This window comes from Gopherus evgoodei, chromosome 11, assembly GCF_007399415.2.
Source record: "Gopherus evgoodei ecotype Sinaloan lineage chromosome 11, rGopEvg1_v1.p, whole genome shotgun sequence".
In the NCBI taxonomy this organism is placed as follows: Eukaryota; Metazoa; Chordata; order Testudines; family Testudinidae; genus Gopherus; species Gopherus evgoodei.
The window spans coordinates 17,026,455-17,048,297 of NC_044332.1; the positions used below are offsets into that span (position 1 = coordinate 17,026,455).

The following is a 21,843-nucleotide window of genomic DNA, read 5'->3' on the forward strand; positions in this document are numbered from 1 at the left end:
TTTTAAATGCAAGCATGGGATCTCAGCACCTTTTGAAAATCAGTTCTCAAGTGTTTCAAGTTGGGCACTCAAAATCAGTAGATTTTTTTTTTTAAAGTGGGCCTTGTGCCTCAGCTTACCCATCTGTAACATGGACATAATACCTACTTTTGTAACTCTCTTTGAGATGTCTGGATGAAAAATGTTCTATGAGAGATGTTATTCATAATTTATGACTTCTCATTTTATGCTATCCTGATCATAGCATGTCTGTGTGTCATGTCTTTAGTTCGGGACCAGCAATAAGTGCTAAAAAAAATTTTTAATTGTCTTTTTAAGATTGTGTTTTTAAATTTTCAGCTGAAAGAATTACTTTTATATTCATCTGTCACAAGTAAGTTATGAACCTTTTCATATGGCTTGTTCTGCCTTAAAAGTAGAGTGGATACGTTGATTATTTTAGTTCATGTTCAAGAATTGCCGATTTCTCATAGGACACTTTGGAAAGTGTTTGTTAGCGAAGTTCTGCTGATACGGGATGTATCGCGTTTTCAGGTTTTTGTTTTTCTCCCCTTGTATCTCATGAGTAGGGATGCTTGCATGATAAGGAGATATTTCTTGCTTAGGAGTTAATCTGCTCCTGCTGCTAATTGCTGATTCGAGGGGTTTGCAAACCTTGATACACAAATCTCTTTATTGAGTTCAATAGACTACTTGCATGAGTTGCGGTTTTCAACATAAGTTCCTTAACATCCTCTGTGATCTCACAGATCTCTCCACAGCAACTCATTATGATGTCACGGGGGCTTGGTGATGGCAGTATGTGGCAGAAGCACACGAATCCTTTGGCAATAAAGATCCTGTTCCCATGCCCATGTTCTTAGTAATGAAAACACAAGAAGAAAAGAATGTAGAAATATGATTTACAAGTAAAATTTACTTTTAGAATATTTTTTAGTTTTCTATTAGGCAACAGGGCTTTCAATGATTGTCAGACTGTGGAGGGAAAAGTTCTTGAAATATGGCTTTAAAAAAATAGAGTGAATCCAATATCAGAAGAATTTTTTAAAAAGCCGTATGGCACTTCATTTGATTTATTCAGACATGCTGTGAGTGGACTGTTTTCTCTCTCGCTGGGAACTTATCACATATGATCACTACTGTCGTATCTGAGCACCTTAAAAATGTTGGGGCTGGTCTATGCTAGAAAGTTAGGTTGTCCCAGTTATGTCGCTTAGGGATGTGAACTTTTCACATCCCTTAGAGATGTGGTGAAGATGGAGCTAACCCCCAGTGTAGACAACGCAAAGTCAGTAGAAGAATTCCATCGACCTAGCTACTGCCTCTCAGAGAAGTGGGTTCACTACAGCAGTGGAAGAACTCCTTCCGTCGCTGGAGTAAGTGAATACGCTACAGCGTCATAGTTTCAGCGCTGCAGCTGTGCCACTGTAGCATTTCTACTTTAGATATAATTTAGTGTAGCTGGAATTATACCGGTGTGAAAGTACTTTTGTCTGTATAGATTTGTGTCTGTGGAGACCTGCTGCAAGCTACGCCAGCAGCACAATTACATCAGTATAAGATGCAGCTGGTACAGCTATACCAGTATAGCTATGCTTGCAAAACTTTTCTAGTGTAGACACGACCAAAGTAGCATCAAATACTGAGGTGGGGAGGAGAAGTCATTTAATTTAGGCCTAGACTACACTGGAAAAGGTTTGTCTTTGCCAGTCTAGCTGTACTGGCAAATCCTCCTAGTGTAGATGTAGCTTACCAGTGTAATTTTTGCTTGTTTCCCAAATGAAATAAGTTATAGTGGCAAAAGCACTGCATCTATACTTGGGCTTTTGCTGGCATAGACGTGGTAAAAAATCACAGCCCAAACCAATGTTGTTATACTGACAAAAGAGTCTACTGTAGTCCTGACCGTGGATTATAGTCTCTTCAGGGCAGGGATCGTCTCTCACTGTGTGGGTTACACAGTGATCCTGATCCTGATCGGGCACTCCGTAATACAAATAAGTACTACCGTAATACAAGTGATTATTAATAATAAGCACAACAAAGTGTGACAAAGTTCCTCCTCTACCTTGGTGGGTCCTGCGCTTATTTGGCAGATTTGCTCACCTCAGTGATCTTCCCCACAGTCTGGGTCAACTCCTCCTGTGTCTGATCAGGAGTTGGGAGGCTTGGGGGGAACATGGGCCCGCCCTCTGCTCCGGGTTCCAGCCCAGGGCCCGGTGGGTTGCAGCTGTCTATAGTGCCTCCTGTAACAGCTGTGTGACAGCTACACCTCCCTGGGCTACTTCCCCAAGGCCTCCTCCAAACACCTTCTTTATCCTCACCACAGGACCTTCCTCCTGGTGTCTGATAACGCTTGTACTCTGTACAAGCAGCACAGCCTCTCACTCTCAGCTCCTTGTGCCTCTTGCTCCCAGCTCCTCACACGCACTTCCTCTCCTTTGGCTCCCCCCACCCCGCCTGACTGGAGTGAGCTCCTTTTTAAACGCAGGTGCCCTGATTAGCCTGCCTTGATTGGCTGCAGGTGATCTAATCAGCCTGTCTGTCTTAATTGATTCTAGCAGGTTCCTGATTACTCTAGTGCAGCCCCTGCTCTGGTCACTCAGGGAACAGAAAACTACTCATTCAGTGACCAGTATATTTGCTCTCTACCAGACTCCTATACCCCACTGGTCTGGGTCTGTTGCAATAGGGAAAAGAAGAAATATACCCATGTATCCTTCCCGATGTATATATGTTTACAACAACCCATGGCATCTAATTAATAAAACTAGTCCTCCCTGTTGTTAATATGATAGTTATTGTTTGCCATTGTAGTGTGTGGTTTACTTTTACGTGCCAATTCAGTGCCCCTTGTATGACCATTTTATGCCAGTTCAATGCCCATTGTTAGAAGATGGCTAGCTTGCACTCATCCAGTCAGCAACAGATAAAGGATTTTGCAGTGGGTGGGAGGGTCTAGTACACAAATAAATGATGTTTATGCAAGTTGATGGTATGCATCTGTATGAAAGACGTGGTATTAAGGCTTTGCTCATGCAGTAGTCTCTAGATCATGGCTTTCTTGCAGAACTGTCCCTTTTTCAAATGAAAAATGTTGCTGAAAATTACGGTGTTGACTCTCTTTCAAAAGTAAACAACAAAAGTCAAACCTCTGATTTGAGGGGACAACGAGAGCGAATCCCTTTGAAGGAAAATGTGTTTGTTCATTTGTCAGGACCAAAACCAAATGAGAGTGATGTTGATAATGTCCGAACAGAGTAAAGTCTGGGGCGGAGCTGGCAATCCTTGCTCCTCTCGTTCCTTATTTGGCTACCAAGACAGGTGTTTGAGTTTCACCCTTAAGCCTTGAAACCTATCACAATCTGACAGCCACCCAAAACAGCACTTCCTAACCAATTTCAGATGTTTACAATAGTGGCAGTTCTTATGGTAGACACTCAAAATCCTGAACCCAGGAGTTGAGACATAAAAAAGAAGTGATTTTCCAGGTATGTTGTTTTTGTGTGTATGTCAGGTCACAACTCTGAGGGGACCTCAGGTTTTGAGTGACCAGCTTTGAGACAGGTAGGAATGGATTGCTGAGTACCCATGGTTCCCATTGACTTTGGTTGGAGTTGTGGGTGCTGCTCAGCACCTCTGAAAATCAGGTGTCCATCTCTCAAGTTGGGCGCCCAAAATTAGTAGACATTTTTGAAATTGGACCAGAATGCTGAATTCTGGTATTTGCAAGGGATATGAAACAGTTCATCTTCTAAAACCGCTCTCATCTGGGAAGTGGTTAATCAACTTCCTTATTGCACCCTATGAAGCATCACTAGCAAAGGATACAAAATAAATATTATTTTCTTCTTTCCTTCTCCCAGGTTGTCAGCGCTCTATAGGCTTGTCCAATGGAAAAGCCAAGGTGTGCAGTTACAGCGGATGGTATTACTGCAGCACCTGCCATGTGGATGACAACTTTCTAATCCCCGCACGACTGGTTCATAACTGGGACACTTCAAAATACAAGGTAATCTTCATGTGTGTTGGTTTGAGAAGACATACATTGAATGCCATGTAATAGAAACACAAATGATGCTGAAGGTTAAAATCTAATTTTACAATTGACTAATATTATCTAGTCAATCACATTCCTGACCAGGATGGGAGGAGTCGTGCCCAGTGGTTGGAGTGGGAATCAGAGTCGGAAGTCGGACCTGAAGGTCAGAGCCGGGTTACCTGGATTGAGGAGAGGCACGAGCAGGGCTGGGTCCCAGTCAGGAACAAGGCAGGAGCAGGACTGGAACAAAGAGGAGCCAGTCTAGGAACAAGCAGGTGCAGGAGCCATAACAGTTGTGGGCAAATGTTTTAAGCAGCCGCCAAATTGCTGCTCGGTGTAAGAGCTGGTCTGCTGACTCTTCCCACTCAGAGGCGCCGACTTCCTGAGTTCTCGGAGGGCGCTCAACCCCCCCACTCCACCCCGTCCCCCAAGCTCCATCCCTGCCCCACCTCTTCCCACCCTCACCCCACCTCTTCCTACCCCTGCCCCGCCCCACCTCTTCCTGCCCCCCCTCTCCCATCCACCCCAGTGCGTCTGGAATATCACTGAACAGCAGATCGTGGCGGGCAGGAGGCGCTGGCAGGGAGGGGGAAGAGCTGAGTGGCAGGGCTGCCAGTGGGTGCTGAGCACCCACTATTTTTTTTGCCCATGGATGCTCCACGGGGGGTGCTCCTGGAAGTATGGGAAGCTCCTTTGCCCATGGGTGCCATGAAGTCGGCACCTACATCATCCATCAGGCCCTGTAGCCAATCATTTAGCCGACTACAGGCCAGCTGTGCTTGTTAGATTGCCCAAAGACCAGCTCTGTTGCAGGCCCTGATTCCTGATAGTTCATCTGTCCCCTTCTCACATGTCTTGCCTACTCAGCCTGTTACCCCTCCACAGCACGTCTTCAAATCTGCAGAAGCCACCTCCATGTCTCTTCCCTCATGGTGCCACACTTCTCCTCCTGGCTGCCCCCACTCATGACTGCTGTAGTACTTCAAGAAGCAGGGGTTCCTCTCTACCTGCTCTCGTGGTCCTAATCTTCAGAGTCCTCATAGAATAATAGGACTAGAAGAGACCTTGAGAGGTCATCTAGTCCAGTCCCCTGCACTCATGGCAGGACTAAGTATTATCTAGACCATCCCTGATAGGTGTTTGTCTAACTTGCTTTTAAAAATCTCCAATGATGGATATTCCACAACCTCCCTAAGCTCATGGACTGGACCTTGGCTACCTCAGACATTGCCTCTTTCGCGGCAGCTCCAAGAGCTGTGATTCTCAGGAGCTCTACAGTTGATGGATCCCAAGAGGAGAGCTTGGTGATCAGGGCCTTTTTTTGGTGGCAGGCACTAGTCCTATGGAATTCCGTCTATGGGAAATCAGATCTCTCTAGTTTCAGAACATAGTGGACTTCATCTCTGAGCACAAGTCTTCTTTATAAAAGCAGAAGGATGGCACATCAACACTTCCCTGGGCATAAACAACAGAAGTAATGTAAAGAGAGAGATTTGCACATAGTATGAGGATGAGGTGGAAGATAAGTACAGTTCTTTAGATTGAATTTTACCTTTTTTTTACACTCAGACGCTATGAGTGTACGGATAGATATGCAAATATGGATGAATGGTAGACAGGCAGATATATACTAGTGGCTGTTTTATACATCTTAGCATGTTTCCCAAAGGACACCAGAGAAATGGTGCATAGAACATGCATTTCTGTTGGATGTTTTCATAGGGTTAATGGTGTTGTTTTGGCATTGCAGGGGGAGTGTGCTGAAACAATAACAGACTTATGAGGAAGGGAGATTGTACTAAAGCTTCAAACATAACAGACACTGTTAGGAGAGCCTGTTTGATGTTTAACGTCTGCGAATATTGTTATTATGGGTTATTTGAAAAGGAAATAAAAGAACTGGTAAATGCTCTGTTAGGGGAAAAAACAGGCTCTCTTGAAGAAGAAAATTTGTCAAAAGACAGAGATTATTAAAGAAAACGAGAGCCTGCTATTAGGAAAATGATAATCTGATTCCAAATAATATCAGATTTTTAAGGAGTTAATAAAGTTCTTGCATAATGAGATTAAGGATCTCTTTTTTTCCCCCAGAGGCCAGAAATTGAATATTAGATATTACATTATTTTCCTTTGGATGCCCTTCCCAAAGGCCACTCATTTCGCTGGACAGGGATGGGATGAGGGCCTCTAATGTGGATCAAGTGAATGGTAAAGCAGGCAGTCTAGTGAAAAGGTGTGTCAATCAGACCGTAAAGAAGAGACACTGGATTTTTAATTTAGAATTTAAAACTTGTACCATTTCAAACAGTCTGGCTACAGGAGAAAAGGAACTGCCAATGTTCACAGAGTTAGGGCATAAAGGCAGAATAGAGTTTTTAGGCTTCAATTTAAAATCAAATTAATTCTGATTATAACAGTGAAAAATTCTCAGTTTTTACTTTGCCAGAGCACAATACAGTTGTGAACATTCACTTGGCTGGGAGCAGTGTCAAGTTCTCTGTAAGTACGTATATCCCCGGAGTAGCTGAGTCTCTCAGGAGTGTTAATTTATCCTCACAACACCCCAACAAGGTAGGGGAGTGTCGTCATTCTCAATGTACAGACAGGGAACTGAGGCACTGAGAGATCAAGTGACTTGCCCAAGGTAACAGAGGAAGTCTGTGTCAGAGCTGGGAATTGAATCTCGGTCCCCTGAGTCCCAGGCCGGTCCCTTAACCACAAGACCATCCTTTGTTTCCTAGCCCACTATATAACTGATCAGGTTTAAGGGAATCTGTTAGTTTTGCCTCTTTATATTGGATTTTGCAATTTTATGCCTTGTTTCTATCTTCATTGTATTCTTCATTGGAACTAAGCAAATCCTCTTCTGTTGTGGAGCACACTGGCCTGAGATGACCCTTAGTCTTTCATTTATCTCCATTTTCTCTTTCTCTCATACTTCAGATGTAGAGTGTGATGCCGTGTCACTACTGTACAATCCATTTAGATACTTCAGATGCAAAAAAAAAAAAGTTTCTTAGTTTTGCCTGCAGTACTTAATAGCAATAATGTAGCTGCATGACTCTTTATTAGTGTATTGATTATATGTCCTGGTCTGGCAGAGACAGAAACACCATCCCACTCTCCTGAGGTATCCTTCGTATTAATGATTTCTGTTTCTCTTGGACTCGCTTTCAAAGCAGGATATCCTCATCCACTACCATTGCAGCAACCTTGATGTTGAGTGTCCCGCCAGTACCTACACAGATAGATCTCTTGAACAGCACTCCCAAAATGGAACTGCGCTCCAAAGCCTCACCAAAGAGGCAACCCTGTCCATCAAGGACATGAGGAGCTGCTCCAACAGGAGGCCACCTTCCAACCTGATGCGTAATATACCGATGGGGGCTGATAGGAACAGGGCTTTGTCAAAGTGGACCGTACTCAGCACAGTCCTGTGAAATATCAGAGAGAAGATGAGTGTGGCTTCCACGTATTGACTGCTTCTGTATTTCACGCCATCTAGAATATATGTCAATCACTCAGCCTATGAACAGAGTAACCGTGGATGAAGAACATGAAATAATTTCTCCCCGGCCATCTCGTCCCCCTTTGCAAGGTTCATTGGCACCTATTATATCTGCCACTAGCAAAGCTGAGGGAGCAAGGCCCAGTGTGTGGTCTTGTTGGGTAAAGCTGATACAATTAGCTACATGTTTTCAGTTGTTCCCTGGAATTTACTGCACTTGAACAGCATGTATAATATTAACTCTTGGTCTTCACAGTCGAAGAAGATCCCATCTGTCTGCTTCTGACAGGACAAGACTTGGAAAAAATCAGAGGTGAAAGTAAGCCGGTACGGTCTGGTACGGCGTACCAGCAAGGGCTGGTACACAGCCAGTGGGGAGCTTCCCCAGGCCAGCAATTTAAAAGGGCCCTGGGCTCCAGGCAGTGATTGGAGCCCCGGGCCCTTTAAATCGCTGCCAGAGCTCTGCTGCTGGAGCCTTGGGGTAGCAGCTGGGAGCCCTGGGGCTCTGGTGGCGATTTAAAGGGGCCGGGACTCCCGGCAGTGGCCAGAGCCCCTGGCCCTTTAAATCACTGCCAGAGCCCCGGGGTAGTGGCAGCGATTTAAAGGGTCTGCGGCTCCCGGCTGCCGCTACCACAGCCGGAGCCAGAGACCCGTGTCCTTTAAATTGGCACCAGAGCCACGGGGTAGCAATGGTGGCCGGGAGCCCCAGGACTCTGGCGGCGTCTTAAAGACCCAGTGGTCCTAGCCACCGCTACTGCAGCCAGATTTAAACGCCCCGCCCCTCCTGCTCGGGACACCAGCCCTGCGTACTGGTAACTCCTCTAAGTTACTTTCACCTCTGGCAAAAACAGAAGTCAGGAGAAATCCACAGAGTTGAGCTTTACCGTGTGCTGGATCTTGAGAATTACCCGAGATTTGTATACAAAAGCATTTGGCTACTAAGCCCTCGTCCAGACTAACCCGCGGCATCGGCGGGTTAAAATCAATAGCTCGGGGATCGATATATCGCGTCTAGTCTGGACGCGATGTATCAATCCTCTAGCGCGCTTACATCGATTCCGGAACTCCATCAATCCGAACGGAGTTCCAGAATCGACACGGAGAGCCGCGGACATCGATGCCGCGCCGTCCAGACTGGTGAGTACCTCGATTTTAGAAATTCGACTTCAGCTACGTTATTCCCGTAGCTGAAGTTGTGTATCTAAAATCGATTTTAAAACCTAGTCTGGACGTGGCCTAAGGGAAAGAACCCCTTGGTTATTTAACAGAAACCCTCTCAAAGGACTTGTTCATTCACCATGCTTCTGCAGGCTTCCTTACATAGCAACTGGAATTTTTTAACCAAAATCATAGTTCAGACAGTTTCTCCCAACTCCCACTTTTGCTTATGGTTCTCAGTCCTTTTCATAGTAGAGTATTTCATGTTCTTGAGGGAGATAATCTTTTAAATATCTCTTCCTCCTATCCTTATGCAGCCTCTTCTCTCTGGCAATTTTTACTTGGTTACATGCAAAAGGTAATAAGTATTGCTGTTTGCTTCCAGTAGCATCCAAAAACATGCTAGGAGCTGCACAAACACAAGAAGAGAGACAGCCCCTGCTCCAAAGAGTTTGCAATGAGTCTGACTTTTCGTGTTTAGATTCTGAAGCACAAGATGGCAGCCTCCAGAAAAAAATACTGATCCTTGTTTTCCCCCCATTCCTGTTCTTTTGACATTTTAGGCTACAGAGCGCTCTTCAATCTTAATACTTGTATTTGAATGACATTTTCTGGTGTTTCTAATAAAAGTATATGCATTTGTATTTGTGTATTATAGGCAGGGCTGGTAGCACCATCTATTATTAAGCTTGTCCCTGTTTTCAGCTTATAACTTTGCCAGACATTAACCATTTGGGCTGAAATTTGATTTGCCAGTTTTCCTATCTCAGGCCGAGGTTTTGGCTGAAATTTTCCAAAAACAATTCAGCCATTTCTGAAAATGATTCTATAGGAATAAAATACATTGTGTTGCCTGTGTTAAAAGAAAAAACCCTAGTGACTTTTTCTTTGAACAGCGCTAGCACACCTATATTTTGGAGCAGGGATGTAAAATTTGTGGGGGGGGGAGGGTGATGTTTTTGTCAGGAATGTGTCTTTTGTCATCCCCATGAAAATCCACCCAATTTTGGCCGAGTTATAAATTGACTGTCCATTCTGTGCACTCCCTCAGGCAAGGGTCCTGGTAAAAAAAAACATGATCTTGTAATTAAAGACTGTGTACCATAAAGTATGCGCACAAGGGGACTGAATGAAGGTTGCACAGGCAACCTTGATTCTGATATTTCCTAACTTTTGAGTGCTTGACTTTGTGACCTTTAATAATCTTTTAACGTGTGTCTGTGTCTGTGCGCACGCTCGTCCATGGATGCACTGCTGATGAACATGTCCCATGAAAAAAAATATAATATCACCTCCTGCTCATTCCTATATCTCCCCTGAGGCCGCTGGCAGGCAAGTGGGCTTTCCCATCATTTCAATACTGATTCGCAGTGAAAGAATATTCTCCAAAAGGAATACTGAGCCCTGGGGATACTGGCATCAGGTTCTGCGGTGGGAAAAATTCTGGAAACCTCCCCATGTTCTACATTCCACTTGCTGGCTGCTCTCAAAGTTAAGATCATGTACTTGCGCATTCCTAGGCCTTGATACAGCAAAGCACTTCAGGATGTGCTTGAATGTTGTGCCGATGGGGAGCAAAGTATACATGCGAGTGATCCTTGCACAGGATTTGGAGTGAGAAACTTCCGAGTTTCAAACCGAGCTGTGATATTGAGTGCTTGTGTGGTGCTGAGGGAATTGCTGCTATCTGACTTTCCCACCCCCCTCAGTACAAGAGCAGTGATGCTTATTATAGGTCTGGTAGCTCTCAGGTGTGTTGTGAGGCTAAATGGTTTAATGTGTGTAAAATCAGTGTGACGATGAAGATGGTTGTATTCTTCTCTCTAGTGTACAGCTATATTAGTTTCGCTAACAGAGCAAAACCAAGAGATGCCACCAGCCTGTTCTGGAGCTAAAGTTTTGTGTGCATTTGGAACATTTGGGATCTGAAGAATTTTGTTCTTTACCCGACCTCCACAGGTTGTTACTGATACAGTGCATTTTCCGCTCCTCAGTTTGGACAGTGCAGTTCCTTGGGTTGCACTGTTTTAAAAAAAATCTAAAGGGGAGAGATGAATGGGATGTTTAATACAGCTTCTGAGCCATAAAAGTCTGTGGAACCATGACCCTTAATTCACCTTACAGTATTTCCCATGTTTAAAAATATACATTGTATGATCTGCATAATCGCTAACCTGCAGCCAGTACTTGGCATTATGTATGATATTTTTGTTAACGTGGAGATTATTCTTTGTGAAGACTTACAGTTGGGATTATCTCTCACTGTAACATCTTCTTCCCTGACCTGCTCCTAATTCCAGTAGCTCAGTGGTTCTCAACTTTTCCAGACTACTGTACCTCTGTCAGGAGTCTGATTTGTCTTGTGTACCCCAAGTTTCACCTCACTTAAAAACTTCTTGCTGACAAAATCAGACATACAAATACAGAAGTATCACAGTACGCTATTACTGCAAAATTGCTTGCTTTCTCCTTTTTACTATATAATTATAAAATAAACCAACTGGCATATAAATATAGTACTTACATTTCAGTGTATAGTGCACAGAGCAGTATAAACAAGTCGTCGTATGAAATTTTGGTTTGTACTGACTTTGCTTGTGCTTCTTATGTAGCCTGTTATAAAGCTAGGCAAATATCTAGATGAGTTGATGTACCCCCTAGAAGACTTCTGCGTGCCCCAAGGAGTAAATGTACCCTTGCTGGAGGACCACTGCACTAGCTGGTACCATCTGTAAGGACATATTTGGCTTTGTCTACCTCATCTTCTATAGTACCTGAAGGGAGAGGCCTTTTAAGTCTGAGAAGACTATAGTGTAGACTTTGCCTTTTTGTTCACCTCATAAAAGGTATCTTTGTTAGCCTAATTCATTGGTGCCTTGCTTCAGTGTAAACACTGGTTTTAAGGACCAGGAGGACTAATTGAATTGCGAAACACATCATTTTTCTACAGCAGAGTCTCAAGTGGTTTGCAGTTCATTTCACATGCTCCCGGCTTTTTCTCCCCCCCGTTGATAAAATGCAGAAATAAAGAAGTAGGGTAAGGAGGAGTATTTGGTCTTTGAAATGGAAGTATCCTTCCCAGTTAGGATAAAAAGTTCCAAGGGGGTTACAGTATCTTATCGTGGGTGCAGATGTACAGAACAATAAGATGGAATGGGATAGAGAGAAAGTTCTTGAAAATGAAACACCATGATTCATGAATAATAATAATAATAATAATTAATAATACCCATTTCTCATCTATGCTTGTTTTCAAAAATTGCTGGATGTGGTTCTGATTGTTCTTTTAGTGTTATGTGTTTTTTTACATTACAGCTAAACATGGGAGAAATTACCATTGGAATGGCTGATGATACAGTGGGTTCTGTTGTACTCATATTAACCTACTTTTTACTCTCTTTAGGGCCCCACCCAACTCCCATTAAAGTTTGAGATGACTCCAGTTGATCTCAAAAGGAGCTGGATTGGGCCTTCAGTGTTTCATTTATTTTCTTTGTCAGTTGCATCCGACTTATCAGAATCACTGTGTATATGCACACGAACACATATAAACATTCCTAGACAGGAAAAGGCCGTTTGAAGGAGTAGTTTAATGATCATTGTAGTTAGACACGTAAAAGATCTATTAGAATAAATCATTAACTTCATCCCGCTGCAATGGCAGGATAATGTCCTCAATAGCGCACTATCTAATATCAAACAGATATTGTAGATGATCTTCACCAGCTGGAGAAGTGGTAAGGATATATATGGCTGTGAATATCACTGTGATTTGGAAAGATAGGATACTAGTCCTTAAAGTTTATCGTAATGTGCTCGATAAAGTAGGAGTTGGCTCTCAATAGAAGTTCACAGTGGGATCCCTCTCATCTCTGCCTTCTCCAAGAGTTGGCAATGGAAATTCCAATAGAGGGTTTCAGATTCACATGACGATTAAAAACGCACATAAGAGAGAGGAATAAAACCATTTAAGGAAGGGCAGAAAGAAAGCACATCTAAACTGCGTGCTTTGTTTTTCAGGTATCAAAGCAAGCCAAAGAGTTCTTGGAGTATGTGTACGAGGAGCCGTTGATTGACATCCAGCAGGAAAATCCCATGTTGTACAGACATGTTGAGCCACTGGCGACTGTCGTCCGTCTGAGACAGCAGCTGAGATCTCTCAGAGCCTATTTGTTCAGCTGCAGAGCAGCAGTGGCAGAAGACCTGCGCAGGAGGTAAGAACCACGGACAACATGCAGCACAAGATTCCTGTTGTCCTGCCTCTTTCTTGTCGGCACATGTTCAGCCCTCACTACCTCCTCTTGGTTTCCATGGTCCAATTCATAAGCCATTACCCATTGTGAAAGCCAGCTGCATTGTAGTTGTCACCAGAGGCTTTTTTATACAATGAGATTGTCTGTTGCCATAGGAAAGCCTGTTTCAGTGATTCATGTGGGCTGACTGTGGAGCTTGGGTACCTGAAGTCATTCCTCCCATAGGAGCATGCTGTTTCTCCTCAGTGGTGCGTCTATGGCTGATAATACATAATTATCTCAGGCCATCACTGCGATAATGGAAAGTGTGTGATTTGGGTAATGTCAGTTCCTCCTCTCCTGCTGATTTTTCCTCAAAATAAAATAGGCAGATTGCAATCCACAAGTTTATTTATCAAAGGCACAATTCATTGTAAAACATGCCGCATCTAGCTGCTGATGATCTTCTCCAAACAGCTCTGACAGACAAACAGCCTCTTCAAATACAAGAGCAGATCAACTGTAGAAAGGCCAACTTTGTTTGTACCCTGGATCTCCTAAAGAAAGGGGCTGGAGGCCTGTTTTGGCTCTATCTTTTTTCTTTTTCTTCTTCTTTTCTGTGAGGCGAATGAATCCAGACAAATGCAACTGGCTTGTTGGAACATGCATCTCTTATGTATCCATATTTCTCAAGTCTGCTAGGAAAACAAATCTGTCACCTTCAGTTAGAAGCATTGCCATTTTGAAATGTTCAACTGCCAAAGGGAGAGTAAATGGAGAGAGGGCCTGTCCCACTCCCTGTATTGTGTATATATGTTTTTAAGGATGTTGAGGGTTGGTATAACTTTTTCGGGGGGGGGGGGGTTGCACTGGCTTCTTTATCCCAGGAATGGAAGTGAGGTGATTGCTATTCATTAGATAACCTAAATGTCACGGCCTTGAATAATTACATCAAGTACAGCTGAGCAAAGGCGGCAAAGCTCTAGAGAGCAACAAGTGAGTTCCTATGTTAAACATACTGTGTGTAAATATTTGTGTGCACGTGTTGTGGAGTTGAGCAGCAACACACAGACTTGCTTCTTCAACTTTCGGGGAGCCCATCTGCCAGATTTTGAAAATTAAACCTATTTTCTCTGGCTCCAGTGCACAGTATTATCACTCGGGCTCTCCTGCTGTACAGTTGTAATATTGCTCCTATTTTCTCTCCTTCAATTACAATAAAACTAAAAGGAGAGCAGCGTTACAGAGGCTGGAGAAAAGTGTCTGAAAAGAAATTAGGGCTTTTGATTAATGCTGAATGCTCTGATTAAAACAGCGAGGAGGAGGTAGGAGAGACTGAAGAGAGTCAGTGAAGAGAGTGAAAGAAAACAGATCAAAGAAGAAGTGAACAAAGAAAAGCAACGGGGCCAGAGGAAATGGGACGAAGGGGAAAGCATGGAGACTGGAGGAGGTACTTTGAGCTGGAGCTGATGGAAAGAGATGAGAGGAAAGAGTCCAAAGGGACTGAAGAGGCATTCAAGGGACTAGGACAAAGAGAGAATTTGAGAAAATAAGAATTGAGGGGAACTACCAAGAGGCCAAAGGGGGAAGACTGAAGAAACAGAGGCAGCTCAGGAGATGGGGAAGGAAAGACAGATAGAATTCGTCAGGAAACATAGAAAAGGTGCGAGGCTTTGGAAGAAAAGGGATGACAAAAAAAAAAACCCACAAAACTCTTATACTAGTAAATAATCAAAATGAGTAAAATGTAAAGTAAGGTGCAGCTCTGTGGGTAGACAGAAAGGAAAAGACGAAGCAGGATAGTAGGTAGGATATGTCTGCCATCTATTGTATGGAGGCTTCCTGGCAATTCACTATCAAGCAGCCGCTGAAGGTACATTCCCTACAGCAGAAGGAAAAGCCCTGACTAGCATACAGTGCTAATAAATGAGAGGGAGGGGGAAAGGGCAGGAGGGGGACACACTCCCTTTCCTGACCCACAGACCTCCAGACTCCCAATGATTAAAAACAGAGAACTTTGATGGGTGTTTTCTGACAGTTCTTGGGTGCCCTGTTTTCTGTATGCTTGTGATGACATAAGCCTGAGTTAATCTTGGTCTTCTAGCGCTGCCTGAAGTTCTCATTCCTCTCTCCCCATGACCTATATGTAATACACAGCTGAGAGAGGAGCACCGTGGCCGACGGATGGGCTTGTGGCTAGAGCTTTATGCACAGTCCTTGTCTCTTGTTCCTTCTTATAGGGAAGAGTGTCTAGTTTGGTAGGAACTTGTGGGATGCTCCAAAAGCCATAAAGGGACCATTTCAAAGGCACAAAGGGCAGGTAAGTGCCCAGCTCCCATTGACTTTCAATGGGAGTTAGCTGCCTAACTCTCACTTGTGGACATCTCCAGCAGGGTGATTTTGGCACCAATTTGGTCCCTGGTGGCCTTCCCAAAGGGGCTGGACTGATCTGAAGAGGAAAACAAGACTGAAGCAGCATCACCTGTCCAGAATCGTGCTCCAGGACCTTTATTCTGAATATGTTGCTTCCCAATATGCAGACCCTATAGCTCAGCATAACAGCTGGACAGAGAAAATGAGCTCTATTCTCAAAGAAAATACGTGACTTAAATTAACCATCAGCTCATCACATGGGCAAGATACAAGGAAAGGGGAGTTTGAACAACTCTGTGAGCCAGTGCTACTAAATTTAGTGCTGTTTCCTAGTCAGAAAATAAAGGGCTGGGGGAGAGAATCCAGTTATCTATCCTGTTCCAAAGGCGTTCTTTTTCAGCTTGATCTTCACCTTAGTACATGGCTGGTTGTTAATCATTGGCAAGTGAACACAGCATCTTGAAGACCTGTCAGAACCGTATAAACAGACTGAAACAAACTGTTAATATTGCTGTCTAGAGAGAACTAAAAACAGACTGATTAATCGTATTGGCACCTTGCTGCTTGTGGGACACTGATAGCCTTCCTTATTAGGGAAAGAGCAGATTACTCTGGGGTGTTCTCCTCCTCATTATCATTTTTTTAAATCTATCCCTTCCTCTTGAACCCAGATCTCAAACCCAGGATGGCAATTAATTTCCAAGTTCTCTATGTCCTCCATGAAGACTAAAATGTTTACAGTGCTTACAAGTCACTGTTTCTGAAGAATTCCAGATGGCTATAAACCAGTTTAGCTCAGGACCTGGTTGACTTAAATGTGGAAAAGTTATTTATAATGCTTGGTATACATAGGTACTTTGGGAATTTTGTAAAACCTGGCGTTCCTCAGAAAACCTGAGCCTCACTGTGAACTCTAAGGCAAGTGACTAGAGATCTCAGAACCTAGTGGCTCGAGGTGCAGGGAACTGGCAGGCCTTATTGTCCTTAAGAATTCTAGTTCACTTGATGGGCTCTGGCAATGATGGTGGCTGTTTGGGTGGTAGTTCGAAGCAGTCTTTAAAGGCAGAAGGGAAGATAAAACAATAAAGGAAAACAAGTTTGGCTAGACCCATTAGGCCAGATCCTCAACTGGTGTAAATCAGCATTGCTCCATTGAGTCACATCAGCTGAGGATCTGACACGTTGTCAGTTCCTGGGGGAGAAACAAATGTAGGACATAAATCTAGTGCTTGTGTAGAACTGATGCAAGCTGCAGTTATATAGCTCTCCCAACTGTCTTCTGCTTGTCCTATTACCAGAGAACACAAACATGCAAAGTGGAAACAGTGTATCTGGTGCCTAGGGGAGAGGAGAGGAGCTCTTGTCCATTAAACAGGTGATGCAATGTATGGGAACATGTAAATTGAAGGAAGCATCCTTCTTGTTTTTGTGTATTTCTCCTTTAAGTGTGGAGGCGTCTCCTTGTCTCTCGTAGACATAAGAAGGGCTTGTAATTTTAACCTCTGTTGTCTCTCTTCCTACTGTTCTGGCTTAATTGAAAGCTTCTTGGTGAAGGAATTATCACAGAGTTTGTTTTTGTTTTAATAGTCTCTGGCTCTGCAACAGGTCCACCTATCCTTTAGCATTTATCTCAGTGATTTCCATCTGTAGACACATGCTCCTTCTGCATGGAGGTGGAAGACTAAGCAGAATTGTGCATCTAATTACTTGTCCCCTCCACAGGATTACAGTTTTCTATTAATTGCAGGACAGAGTTTTATATTAATTTAACCTGGCACTGGTGGCTTTACTTAGAGCACATTAAAGAGAGGTGGAATTAAAGCTTGCTGTTGCAATCAGGTTAAGAGCACATTTCCAGTGCCACAAATATGTACCCCTAGCTCAGGGGTCGGCAACCTTTCAAAAGTGCTGTGCCAAGTCTTCATTTATTCACTCTGATTTAAGGTTTCACGTGCCAGTAATACATGTTAACGTTTTTAGAAGGTCTCTTTCTATAAGTCTGTAATATAGAACTAAACTATTGTATGTAAAGTATGTAAAGTAAATAAGGTTTTAAAAATGTTTAAGAAGCTTCATTTAAAATTAAATTAAAATGCAGAGCCCCCCAGACCAGTGGCCAGGACCGGCAGTGTGAGTGCCACTGAAAATCAGCTCGCGTGCTGCCTTCACCACGTGTGCTGGAGGTTGCCTACCCCTTGACTAGCTAATACTGTCAGCTCTTTGCAGAACAAGAGCCCAGACCTACTGACGTTGAAAGAATTCTGTCATTTCCTACAATGAGGCCTTAGAAATAAATCTCTTTCTTTTTGCCTCAGAACTAGATTATTTTCAACATATTTGCCTTAAACATTTCAAGTTGTTGCTAAGAAACTTACACAAATATTTCAGAGGGTAACAGAATCCTTTCGTTCACATAGCATCTCTAAGTCCAGACATGATGTCTAATGCAATCTGTCACCCTCTGTCAAATAGATTACTAATATTAGTCTAAAATGATTTAGCCTTGTTTCTTCTGTTTAAGATAGATTGCTTTCGAAAAACCCCATTTAGATTCCAAATTGTGTTTTCATTAGCTGGGAGCACTACTTGAAATACTAGCTCTGCCCACATTCACCCTAATTTGATCACTTCAGAGTCTGCTTGCAGCAAACTCCAAGTACTCCAAATTGCACCTGAAAGAACAGAGAGTACCTCATTGCTTTTCATTTCATTTTAAGGTGGCTGGGTGATCTAAGCAGATAAAAGGTGGAGCTATTTAATTCCAAGTAGAAACTGTCTGTCCTGAACTATTTCTCTGCCTTCCATTCTAAAAATCAATAATGCTTTGTTCCTTCTTTTAATTTATAGTAGTTCTTAATTTTCATGGTGTTCTCATGATCTTACTTACCTTGGAGAGAAGAATTTGGGAACTTCTGCACTTACATAAAAAAGTTATGTCCTCAAGCAGGATTTCCGGTAAACAGTAAGAATATAATTTTCATTTGTCCAGTCTCGCATGTGTGTTGATGGGGAACCTGTCTACTGATTTCAAAATAAGTATAAGCTGCATGTCTTCTTTTCCTCCCAGAGCATCTTTGCAGACACGAGGAAGACAGTGTCATTCCTGTCCATGGCTTGTTACTCCATTAAGCCCAATCTGGCCATATCCCTGGGTACGATGTCCCGCCATCTAATCAGTGGTTGGACTGGTCTTTGTTGTGTTTGCAATATTCTCTTTGGCCTCCTCTCATCCATTTGTCTCCACCATCTTAATCTTTTCAACTGCAGCCAGTCCTGCGCCTTGGATTCACATCGGATTTTCTTTCTTACTTCATTTGTCTTTAAATCATTCCACTTTATACCTTCCATCATCCGCGTAACGCTTTTTACTTCTGCTTTCCCAGCAGTTTTGGCTTGTTTACACTTTTTCCTGTGATGTTCTTGTTTCATTGCTTGTCCAGTTTTTCCTTGTTTGCTTACGCCTTCCAGTAACTTCCTCTGCTGTGTTCTGTATTGCTTCTTTGACTGTTTCCCATCTGGTCAGTAGTAAGCTTTATTCATCATTAAGGCTACAATTTAGTCATGGGTATTTTTAGTGTAAGTCATGGACAGGTCATGGGCAATAAAAAAAAATTCACAGCCCATGACCTGTCCATAACTTATACCATAAATACCCCTGACTAAATCTTAGAGGAGGGGCATTGCTGGGGAGGGGCCAGAGGAGGCTGTTGGGGGTGCCCGGGGCCAGCGGCACTAGCTGCCAGGGACTGCCGAGGAGCAGTTGCTCCTGCCACCCCCAGGGTCGCCTCCCTGCCACAGCTACTGCCACCTCGGGACCACAGCCGGGGGACACCCAAGCAGCGGTTGGTGCAGCTGGTCCCAGGGTCACCTGAGAAGCGGCTGATGCGGCTGGCTGCAGGGCAGCTTTAGCAATGGCTGGTGTGGCTATCTCCAGGAATTGCCTGAACAGGTCTTGGAGTCAGCTACACTGGCCGCTGCAGAAGTCACAGAGCTCTAGGAAAGTCATGGAATCTGTGACTTCTGGGACCTCCATGACAGACACGGAGCCCTATTCATTATCACAAAATAATGACCTGAAGCGTTCTCCAAGCATCACCTTGTATGTCTCCCTCACAGACCTATTAACTTATCAAGATCAAATTTGGCTGCAGTTGCACCCATCTTTTAGTTAATCTTCATCTTTCCCATTAGTAGTTCATGATCACTGCCACACTCCGCACACGGCACTTCTATAGATACCAGTGTCCAGCAGTGACTATGCCTTTCACTGATGATAATGTGCTCAATCTAGTTTTTGATTTGATCATCGGGTGAGTTCCCTGTAACCTTGTGCATGTCTTTGTGAGGAACTGAGTCCTGCTAATAATCACATTGTGCATTGCACTGCAAGTTCGTAACCTTCTCCTATTATCGTTTGTTGTCCCGAAGCCGTGGGGTTCAGCATTATTCATTTGCTTACCCTGTCTGCTACTAACCTTGCCATTTGTATCTCCCCGTATCAGAATCCTATCGCGATCAGGAATCTCATCTACAGTGCTATCCATCTGCTGATATAGTCCATCCCTCTCTTCCTCTTCTGCTGCTTCTGTTGGGACATAATGCAGATCACAGTTATGTATGGTTTATTGTAGGCAGTAGTAAATGTTGCTATGACAATCTGCTCAGACACTGGTTTCCAGCTGTTCTCTGAAGTAACTCTTCTCTTGTCCACATTACAGCAATCCCATCCCTATGCTTCATTTGCCAACTAGAATTCCTTTACTCCAGAAAGACTAGTTTCCAATGGTCTCTAGCCAGTGTGTCTCCTGTATGGTAGCAAAGGAAACTTGTAATTCTTCTTCGAGTGATTGCTCATATCCATTCCAGTTAGGTGTGCGCGCCTCATGTGCATGCTCGTCGGAAGATTTTTACTCTAGCAACTCCGGTGGGTCGGCAGGTCACCCCCTGGAGTGGCGCCGCCATGGCGCTGGATATATACCCCTGCTGACCTGTCCGCTCCTCAGTTCCTTTTTACCGCCCGTGTCGGTCGTTGGAACAGTGGAGCGCGGCTTAGCTGTCCTCCACTTCCCTAGCTTCTCTCCGTTCGTCTGATCTCTTGTTGTGAATAGTTCACTTAGTTCATAGTATTAGTTTTATAGTTTATAGTTGTTAGTTAGTTGTTGTACATAGTTTAGCGGGGTTTGGGCTCTAGCCCTTCCCCGCACCCGGTGTCCGGGCCCATGCCTGGTTCACCAGGGTTTAAACTGTGCTCAGCCTGTAAAAAGCTGATGCCCACTCTTGCTTAAAGTGCCTCGGGGAATCGCATATCTCCAACAAGTGCCACATTTGCAAGGCCTTTAAGCTGCGGACTAAAAGGGAGAGGGACTCTCGGTTAAAGACTCTCCTTATGGAGGCAGCCCTTAACCCTCCGTCCTCGGCACCGAGCGCTGACAGCGCTTCTCCGGCACCGGACTGCACCAGCCCCGCCAAGACACCTCGGCACCGGCCTTCTCTTGTGCAGGGACCTGACCGAAGGCCTTCAACTTCTTCCACACCTTTGGTGCAGACTCGCCCAGATCGCCCGGCAGCTACCCCTGCTGCGGCACCGACTGTGGTACCGTCGACTCCGGTCCTGAGAGGGCCGTCGAGTCCGGTCCAGGAGAGCTCCCCGGTGAGACCTGTGGTCGAGCTGACGGTCCCCTCCATGCCGGAGACATTCTCCTCGGCCAGGGACCTTATTGCCATGACTGAATTGGCCCTGCCTCAACCCCCGGCACCGCCGGTGCGGGTCTCCATTCCAGAGGCAAGCCTGCCACTATGAGGCCTCCTTCGCTAGAGTCAACGAGCCGCCACCGATCCCGATCCAGGTCTCGGCACCACTCCAGGTCTCGCGGTCGGTCCCGATCTCGACGCCGCTCGCAGTCCCGGCACCGCTCACCCAGGCGGCACTGGTCGTACTCGCGGCGCAGATCCACCTCTCATCCCGGTTGGTACTCTCGGTACCGCTCCCGGCACTGAGACTGTTGCAGCCGACCCCGTCGTAGACAATCGAGATCCAGGTCGACCTCCCGGCACCGCGCTGGTTGCAGGTGCCGGTCTCGGTCTTGGCACCGATACGATTCCCGGTACCGATCCCCGGCACCGAGGAGGTCTCCAACGACGGGAGCGAGGGACTCATACCAGCCTCGCTCGGTTCCTCCTTGGCTGTCCCGACAGCCGTCCCTGTCCTCTCAGGCGGACAGTGTATACGCCCTGGACACCGACATGCCTGCTGCCTTGTTCAGCGAGCCCCAGCCTCAGGATCATGGTCCGCAGCAGTGGGGATTCTGGATGCCCTGGGCGTACCATCAAGCCCAAGGCCCTCCCCCAGGTTCACCGCGTTCGACGGCCTCGGAACACAGGGCACCGGAGGCCACGATTACCCACCCTCCTCCTCCTGCTATGGAGGAAGGAGTGACCCAGCCACAGGACTCCGAGCTCCCCAGGGAGACGGACACGATGCTTCAGGCAGAGCCCTCTTCAGACCCGCTCGTTCCAGGTCTCTCATCTTC

The 21,843-nt window shown here is 44.8% G+C and overlaps 1 protein-coding gene across 2 annotated transcripts in view; it reads left to right on the plus strand.

Moving 5' to 3' along the window:
* Nucleotides 1-21,843, plus strand: part of PLEKHM3 (pleckstrin homology domain containing M3) — a 137,044-nt gene that overhangs the window by 51,377 nt on the left and 63,824 nt on the right. For both annotated transcript variants that reach the window (XM_030580073.1, XM_030580072.1), the window contains 2 exons: nt 3,867-4,012; nt 12,729-12,922. In XM_030580073.1, the coding sequence (XP_030435933.1) occupies nt 3,867-4,012; nt 12,729-12,922 (340 nt within the window). The remainder of the gene's footprint in view (nt 1-3,866; nt 4,013-12,728; nt 12,923-21,843) is intronic.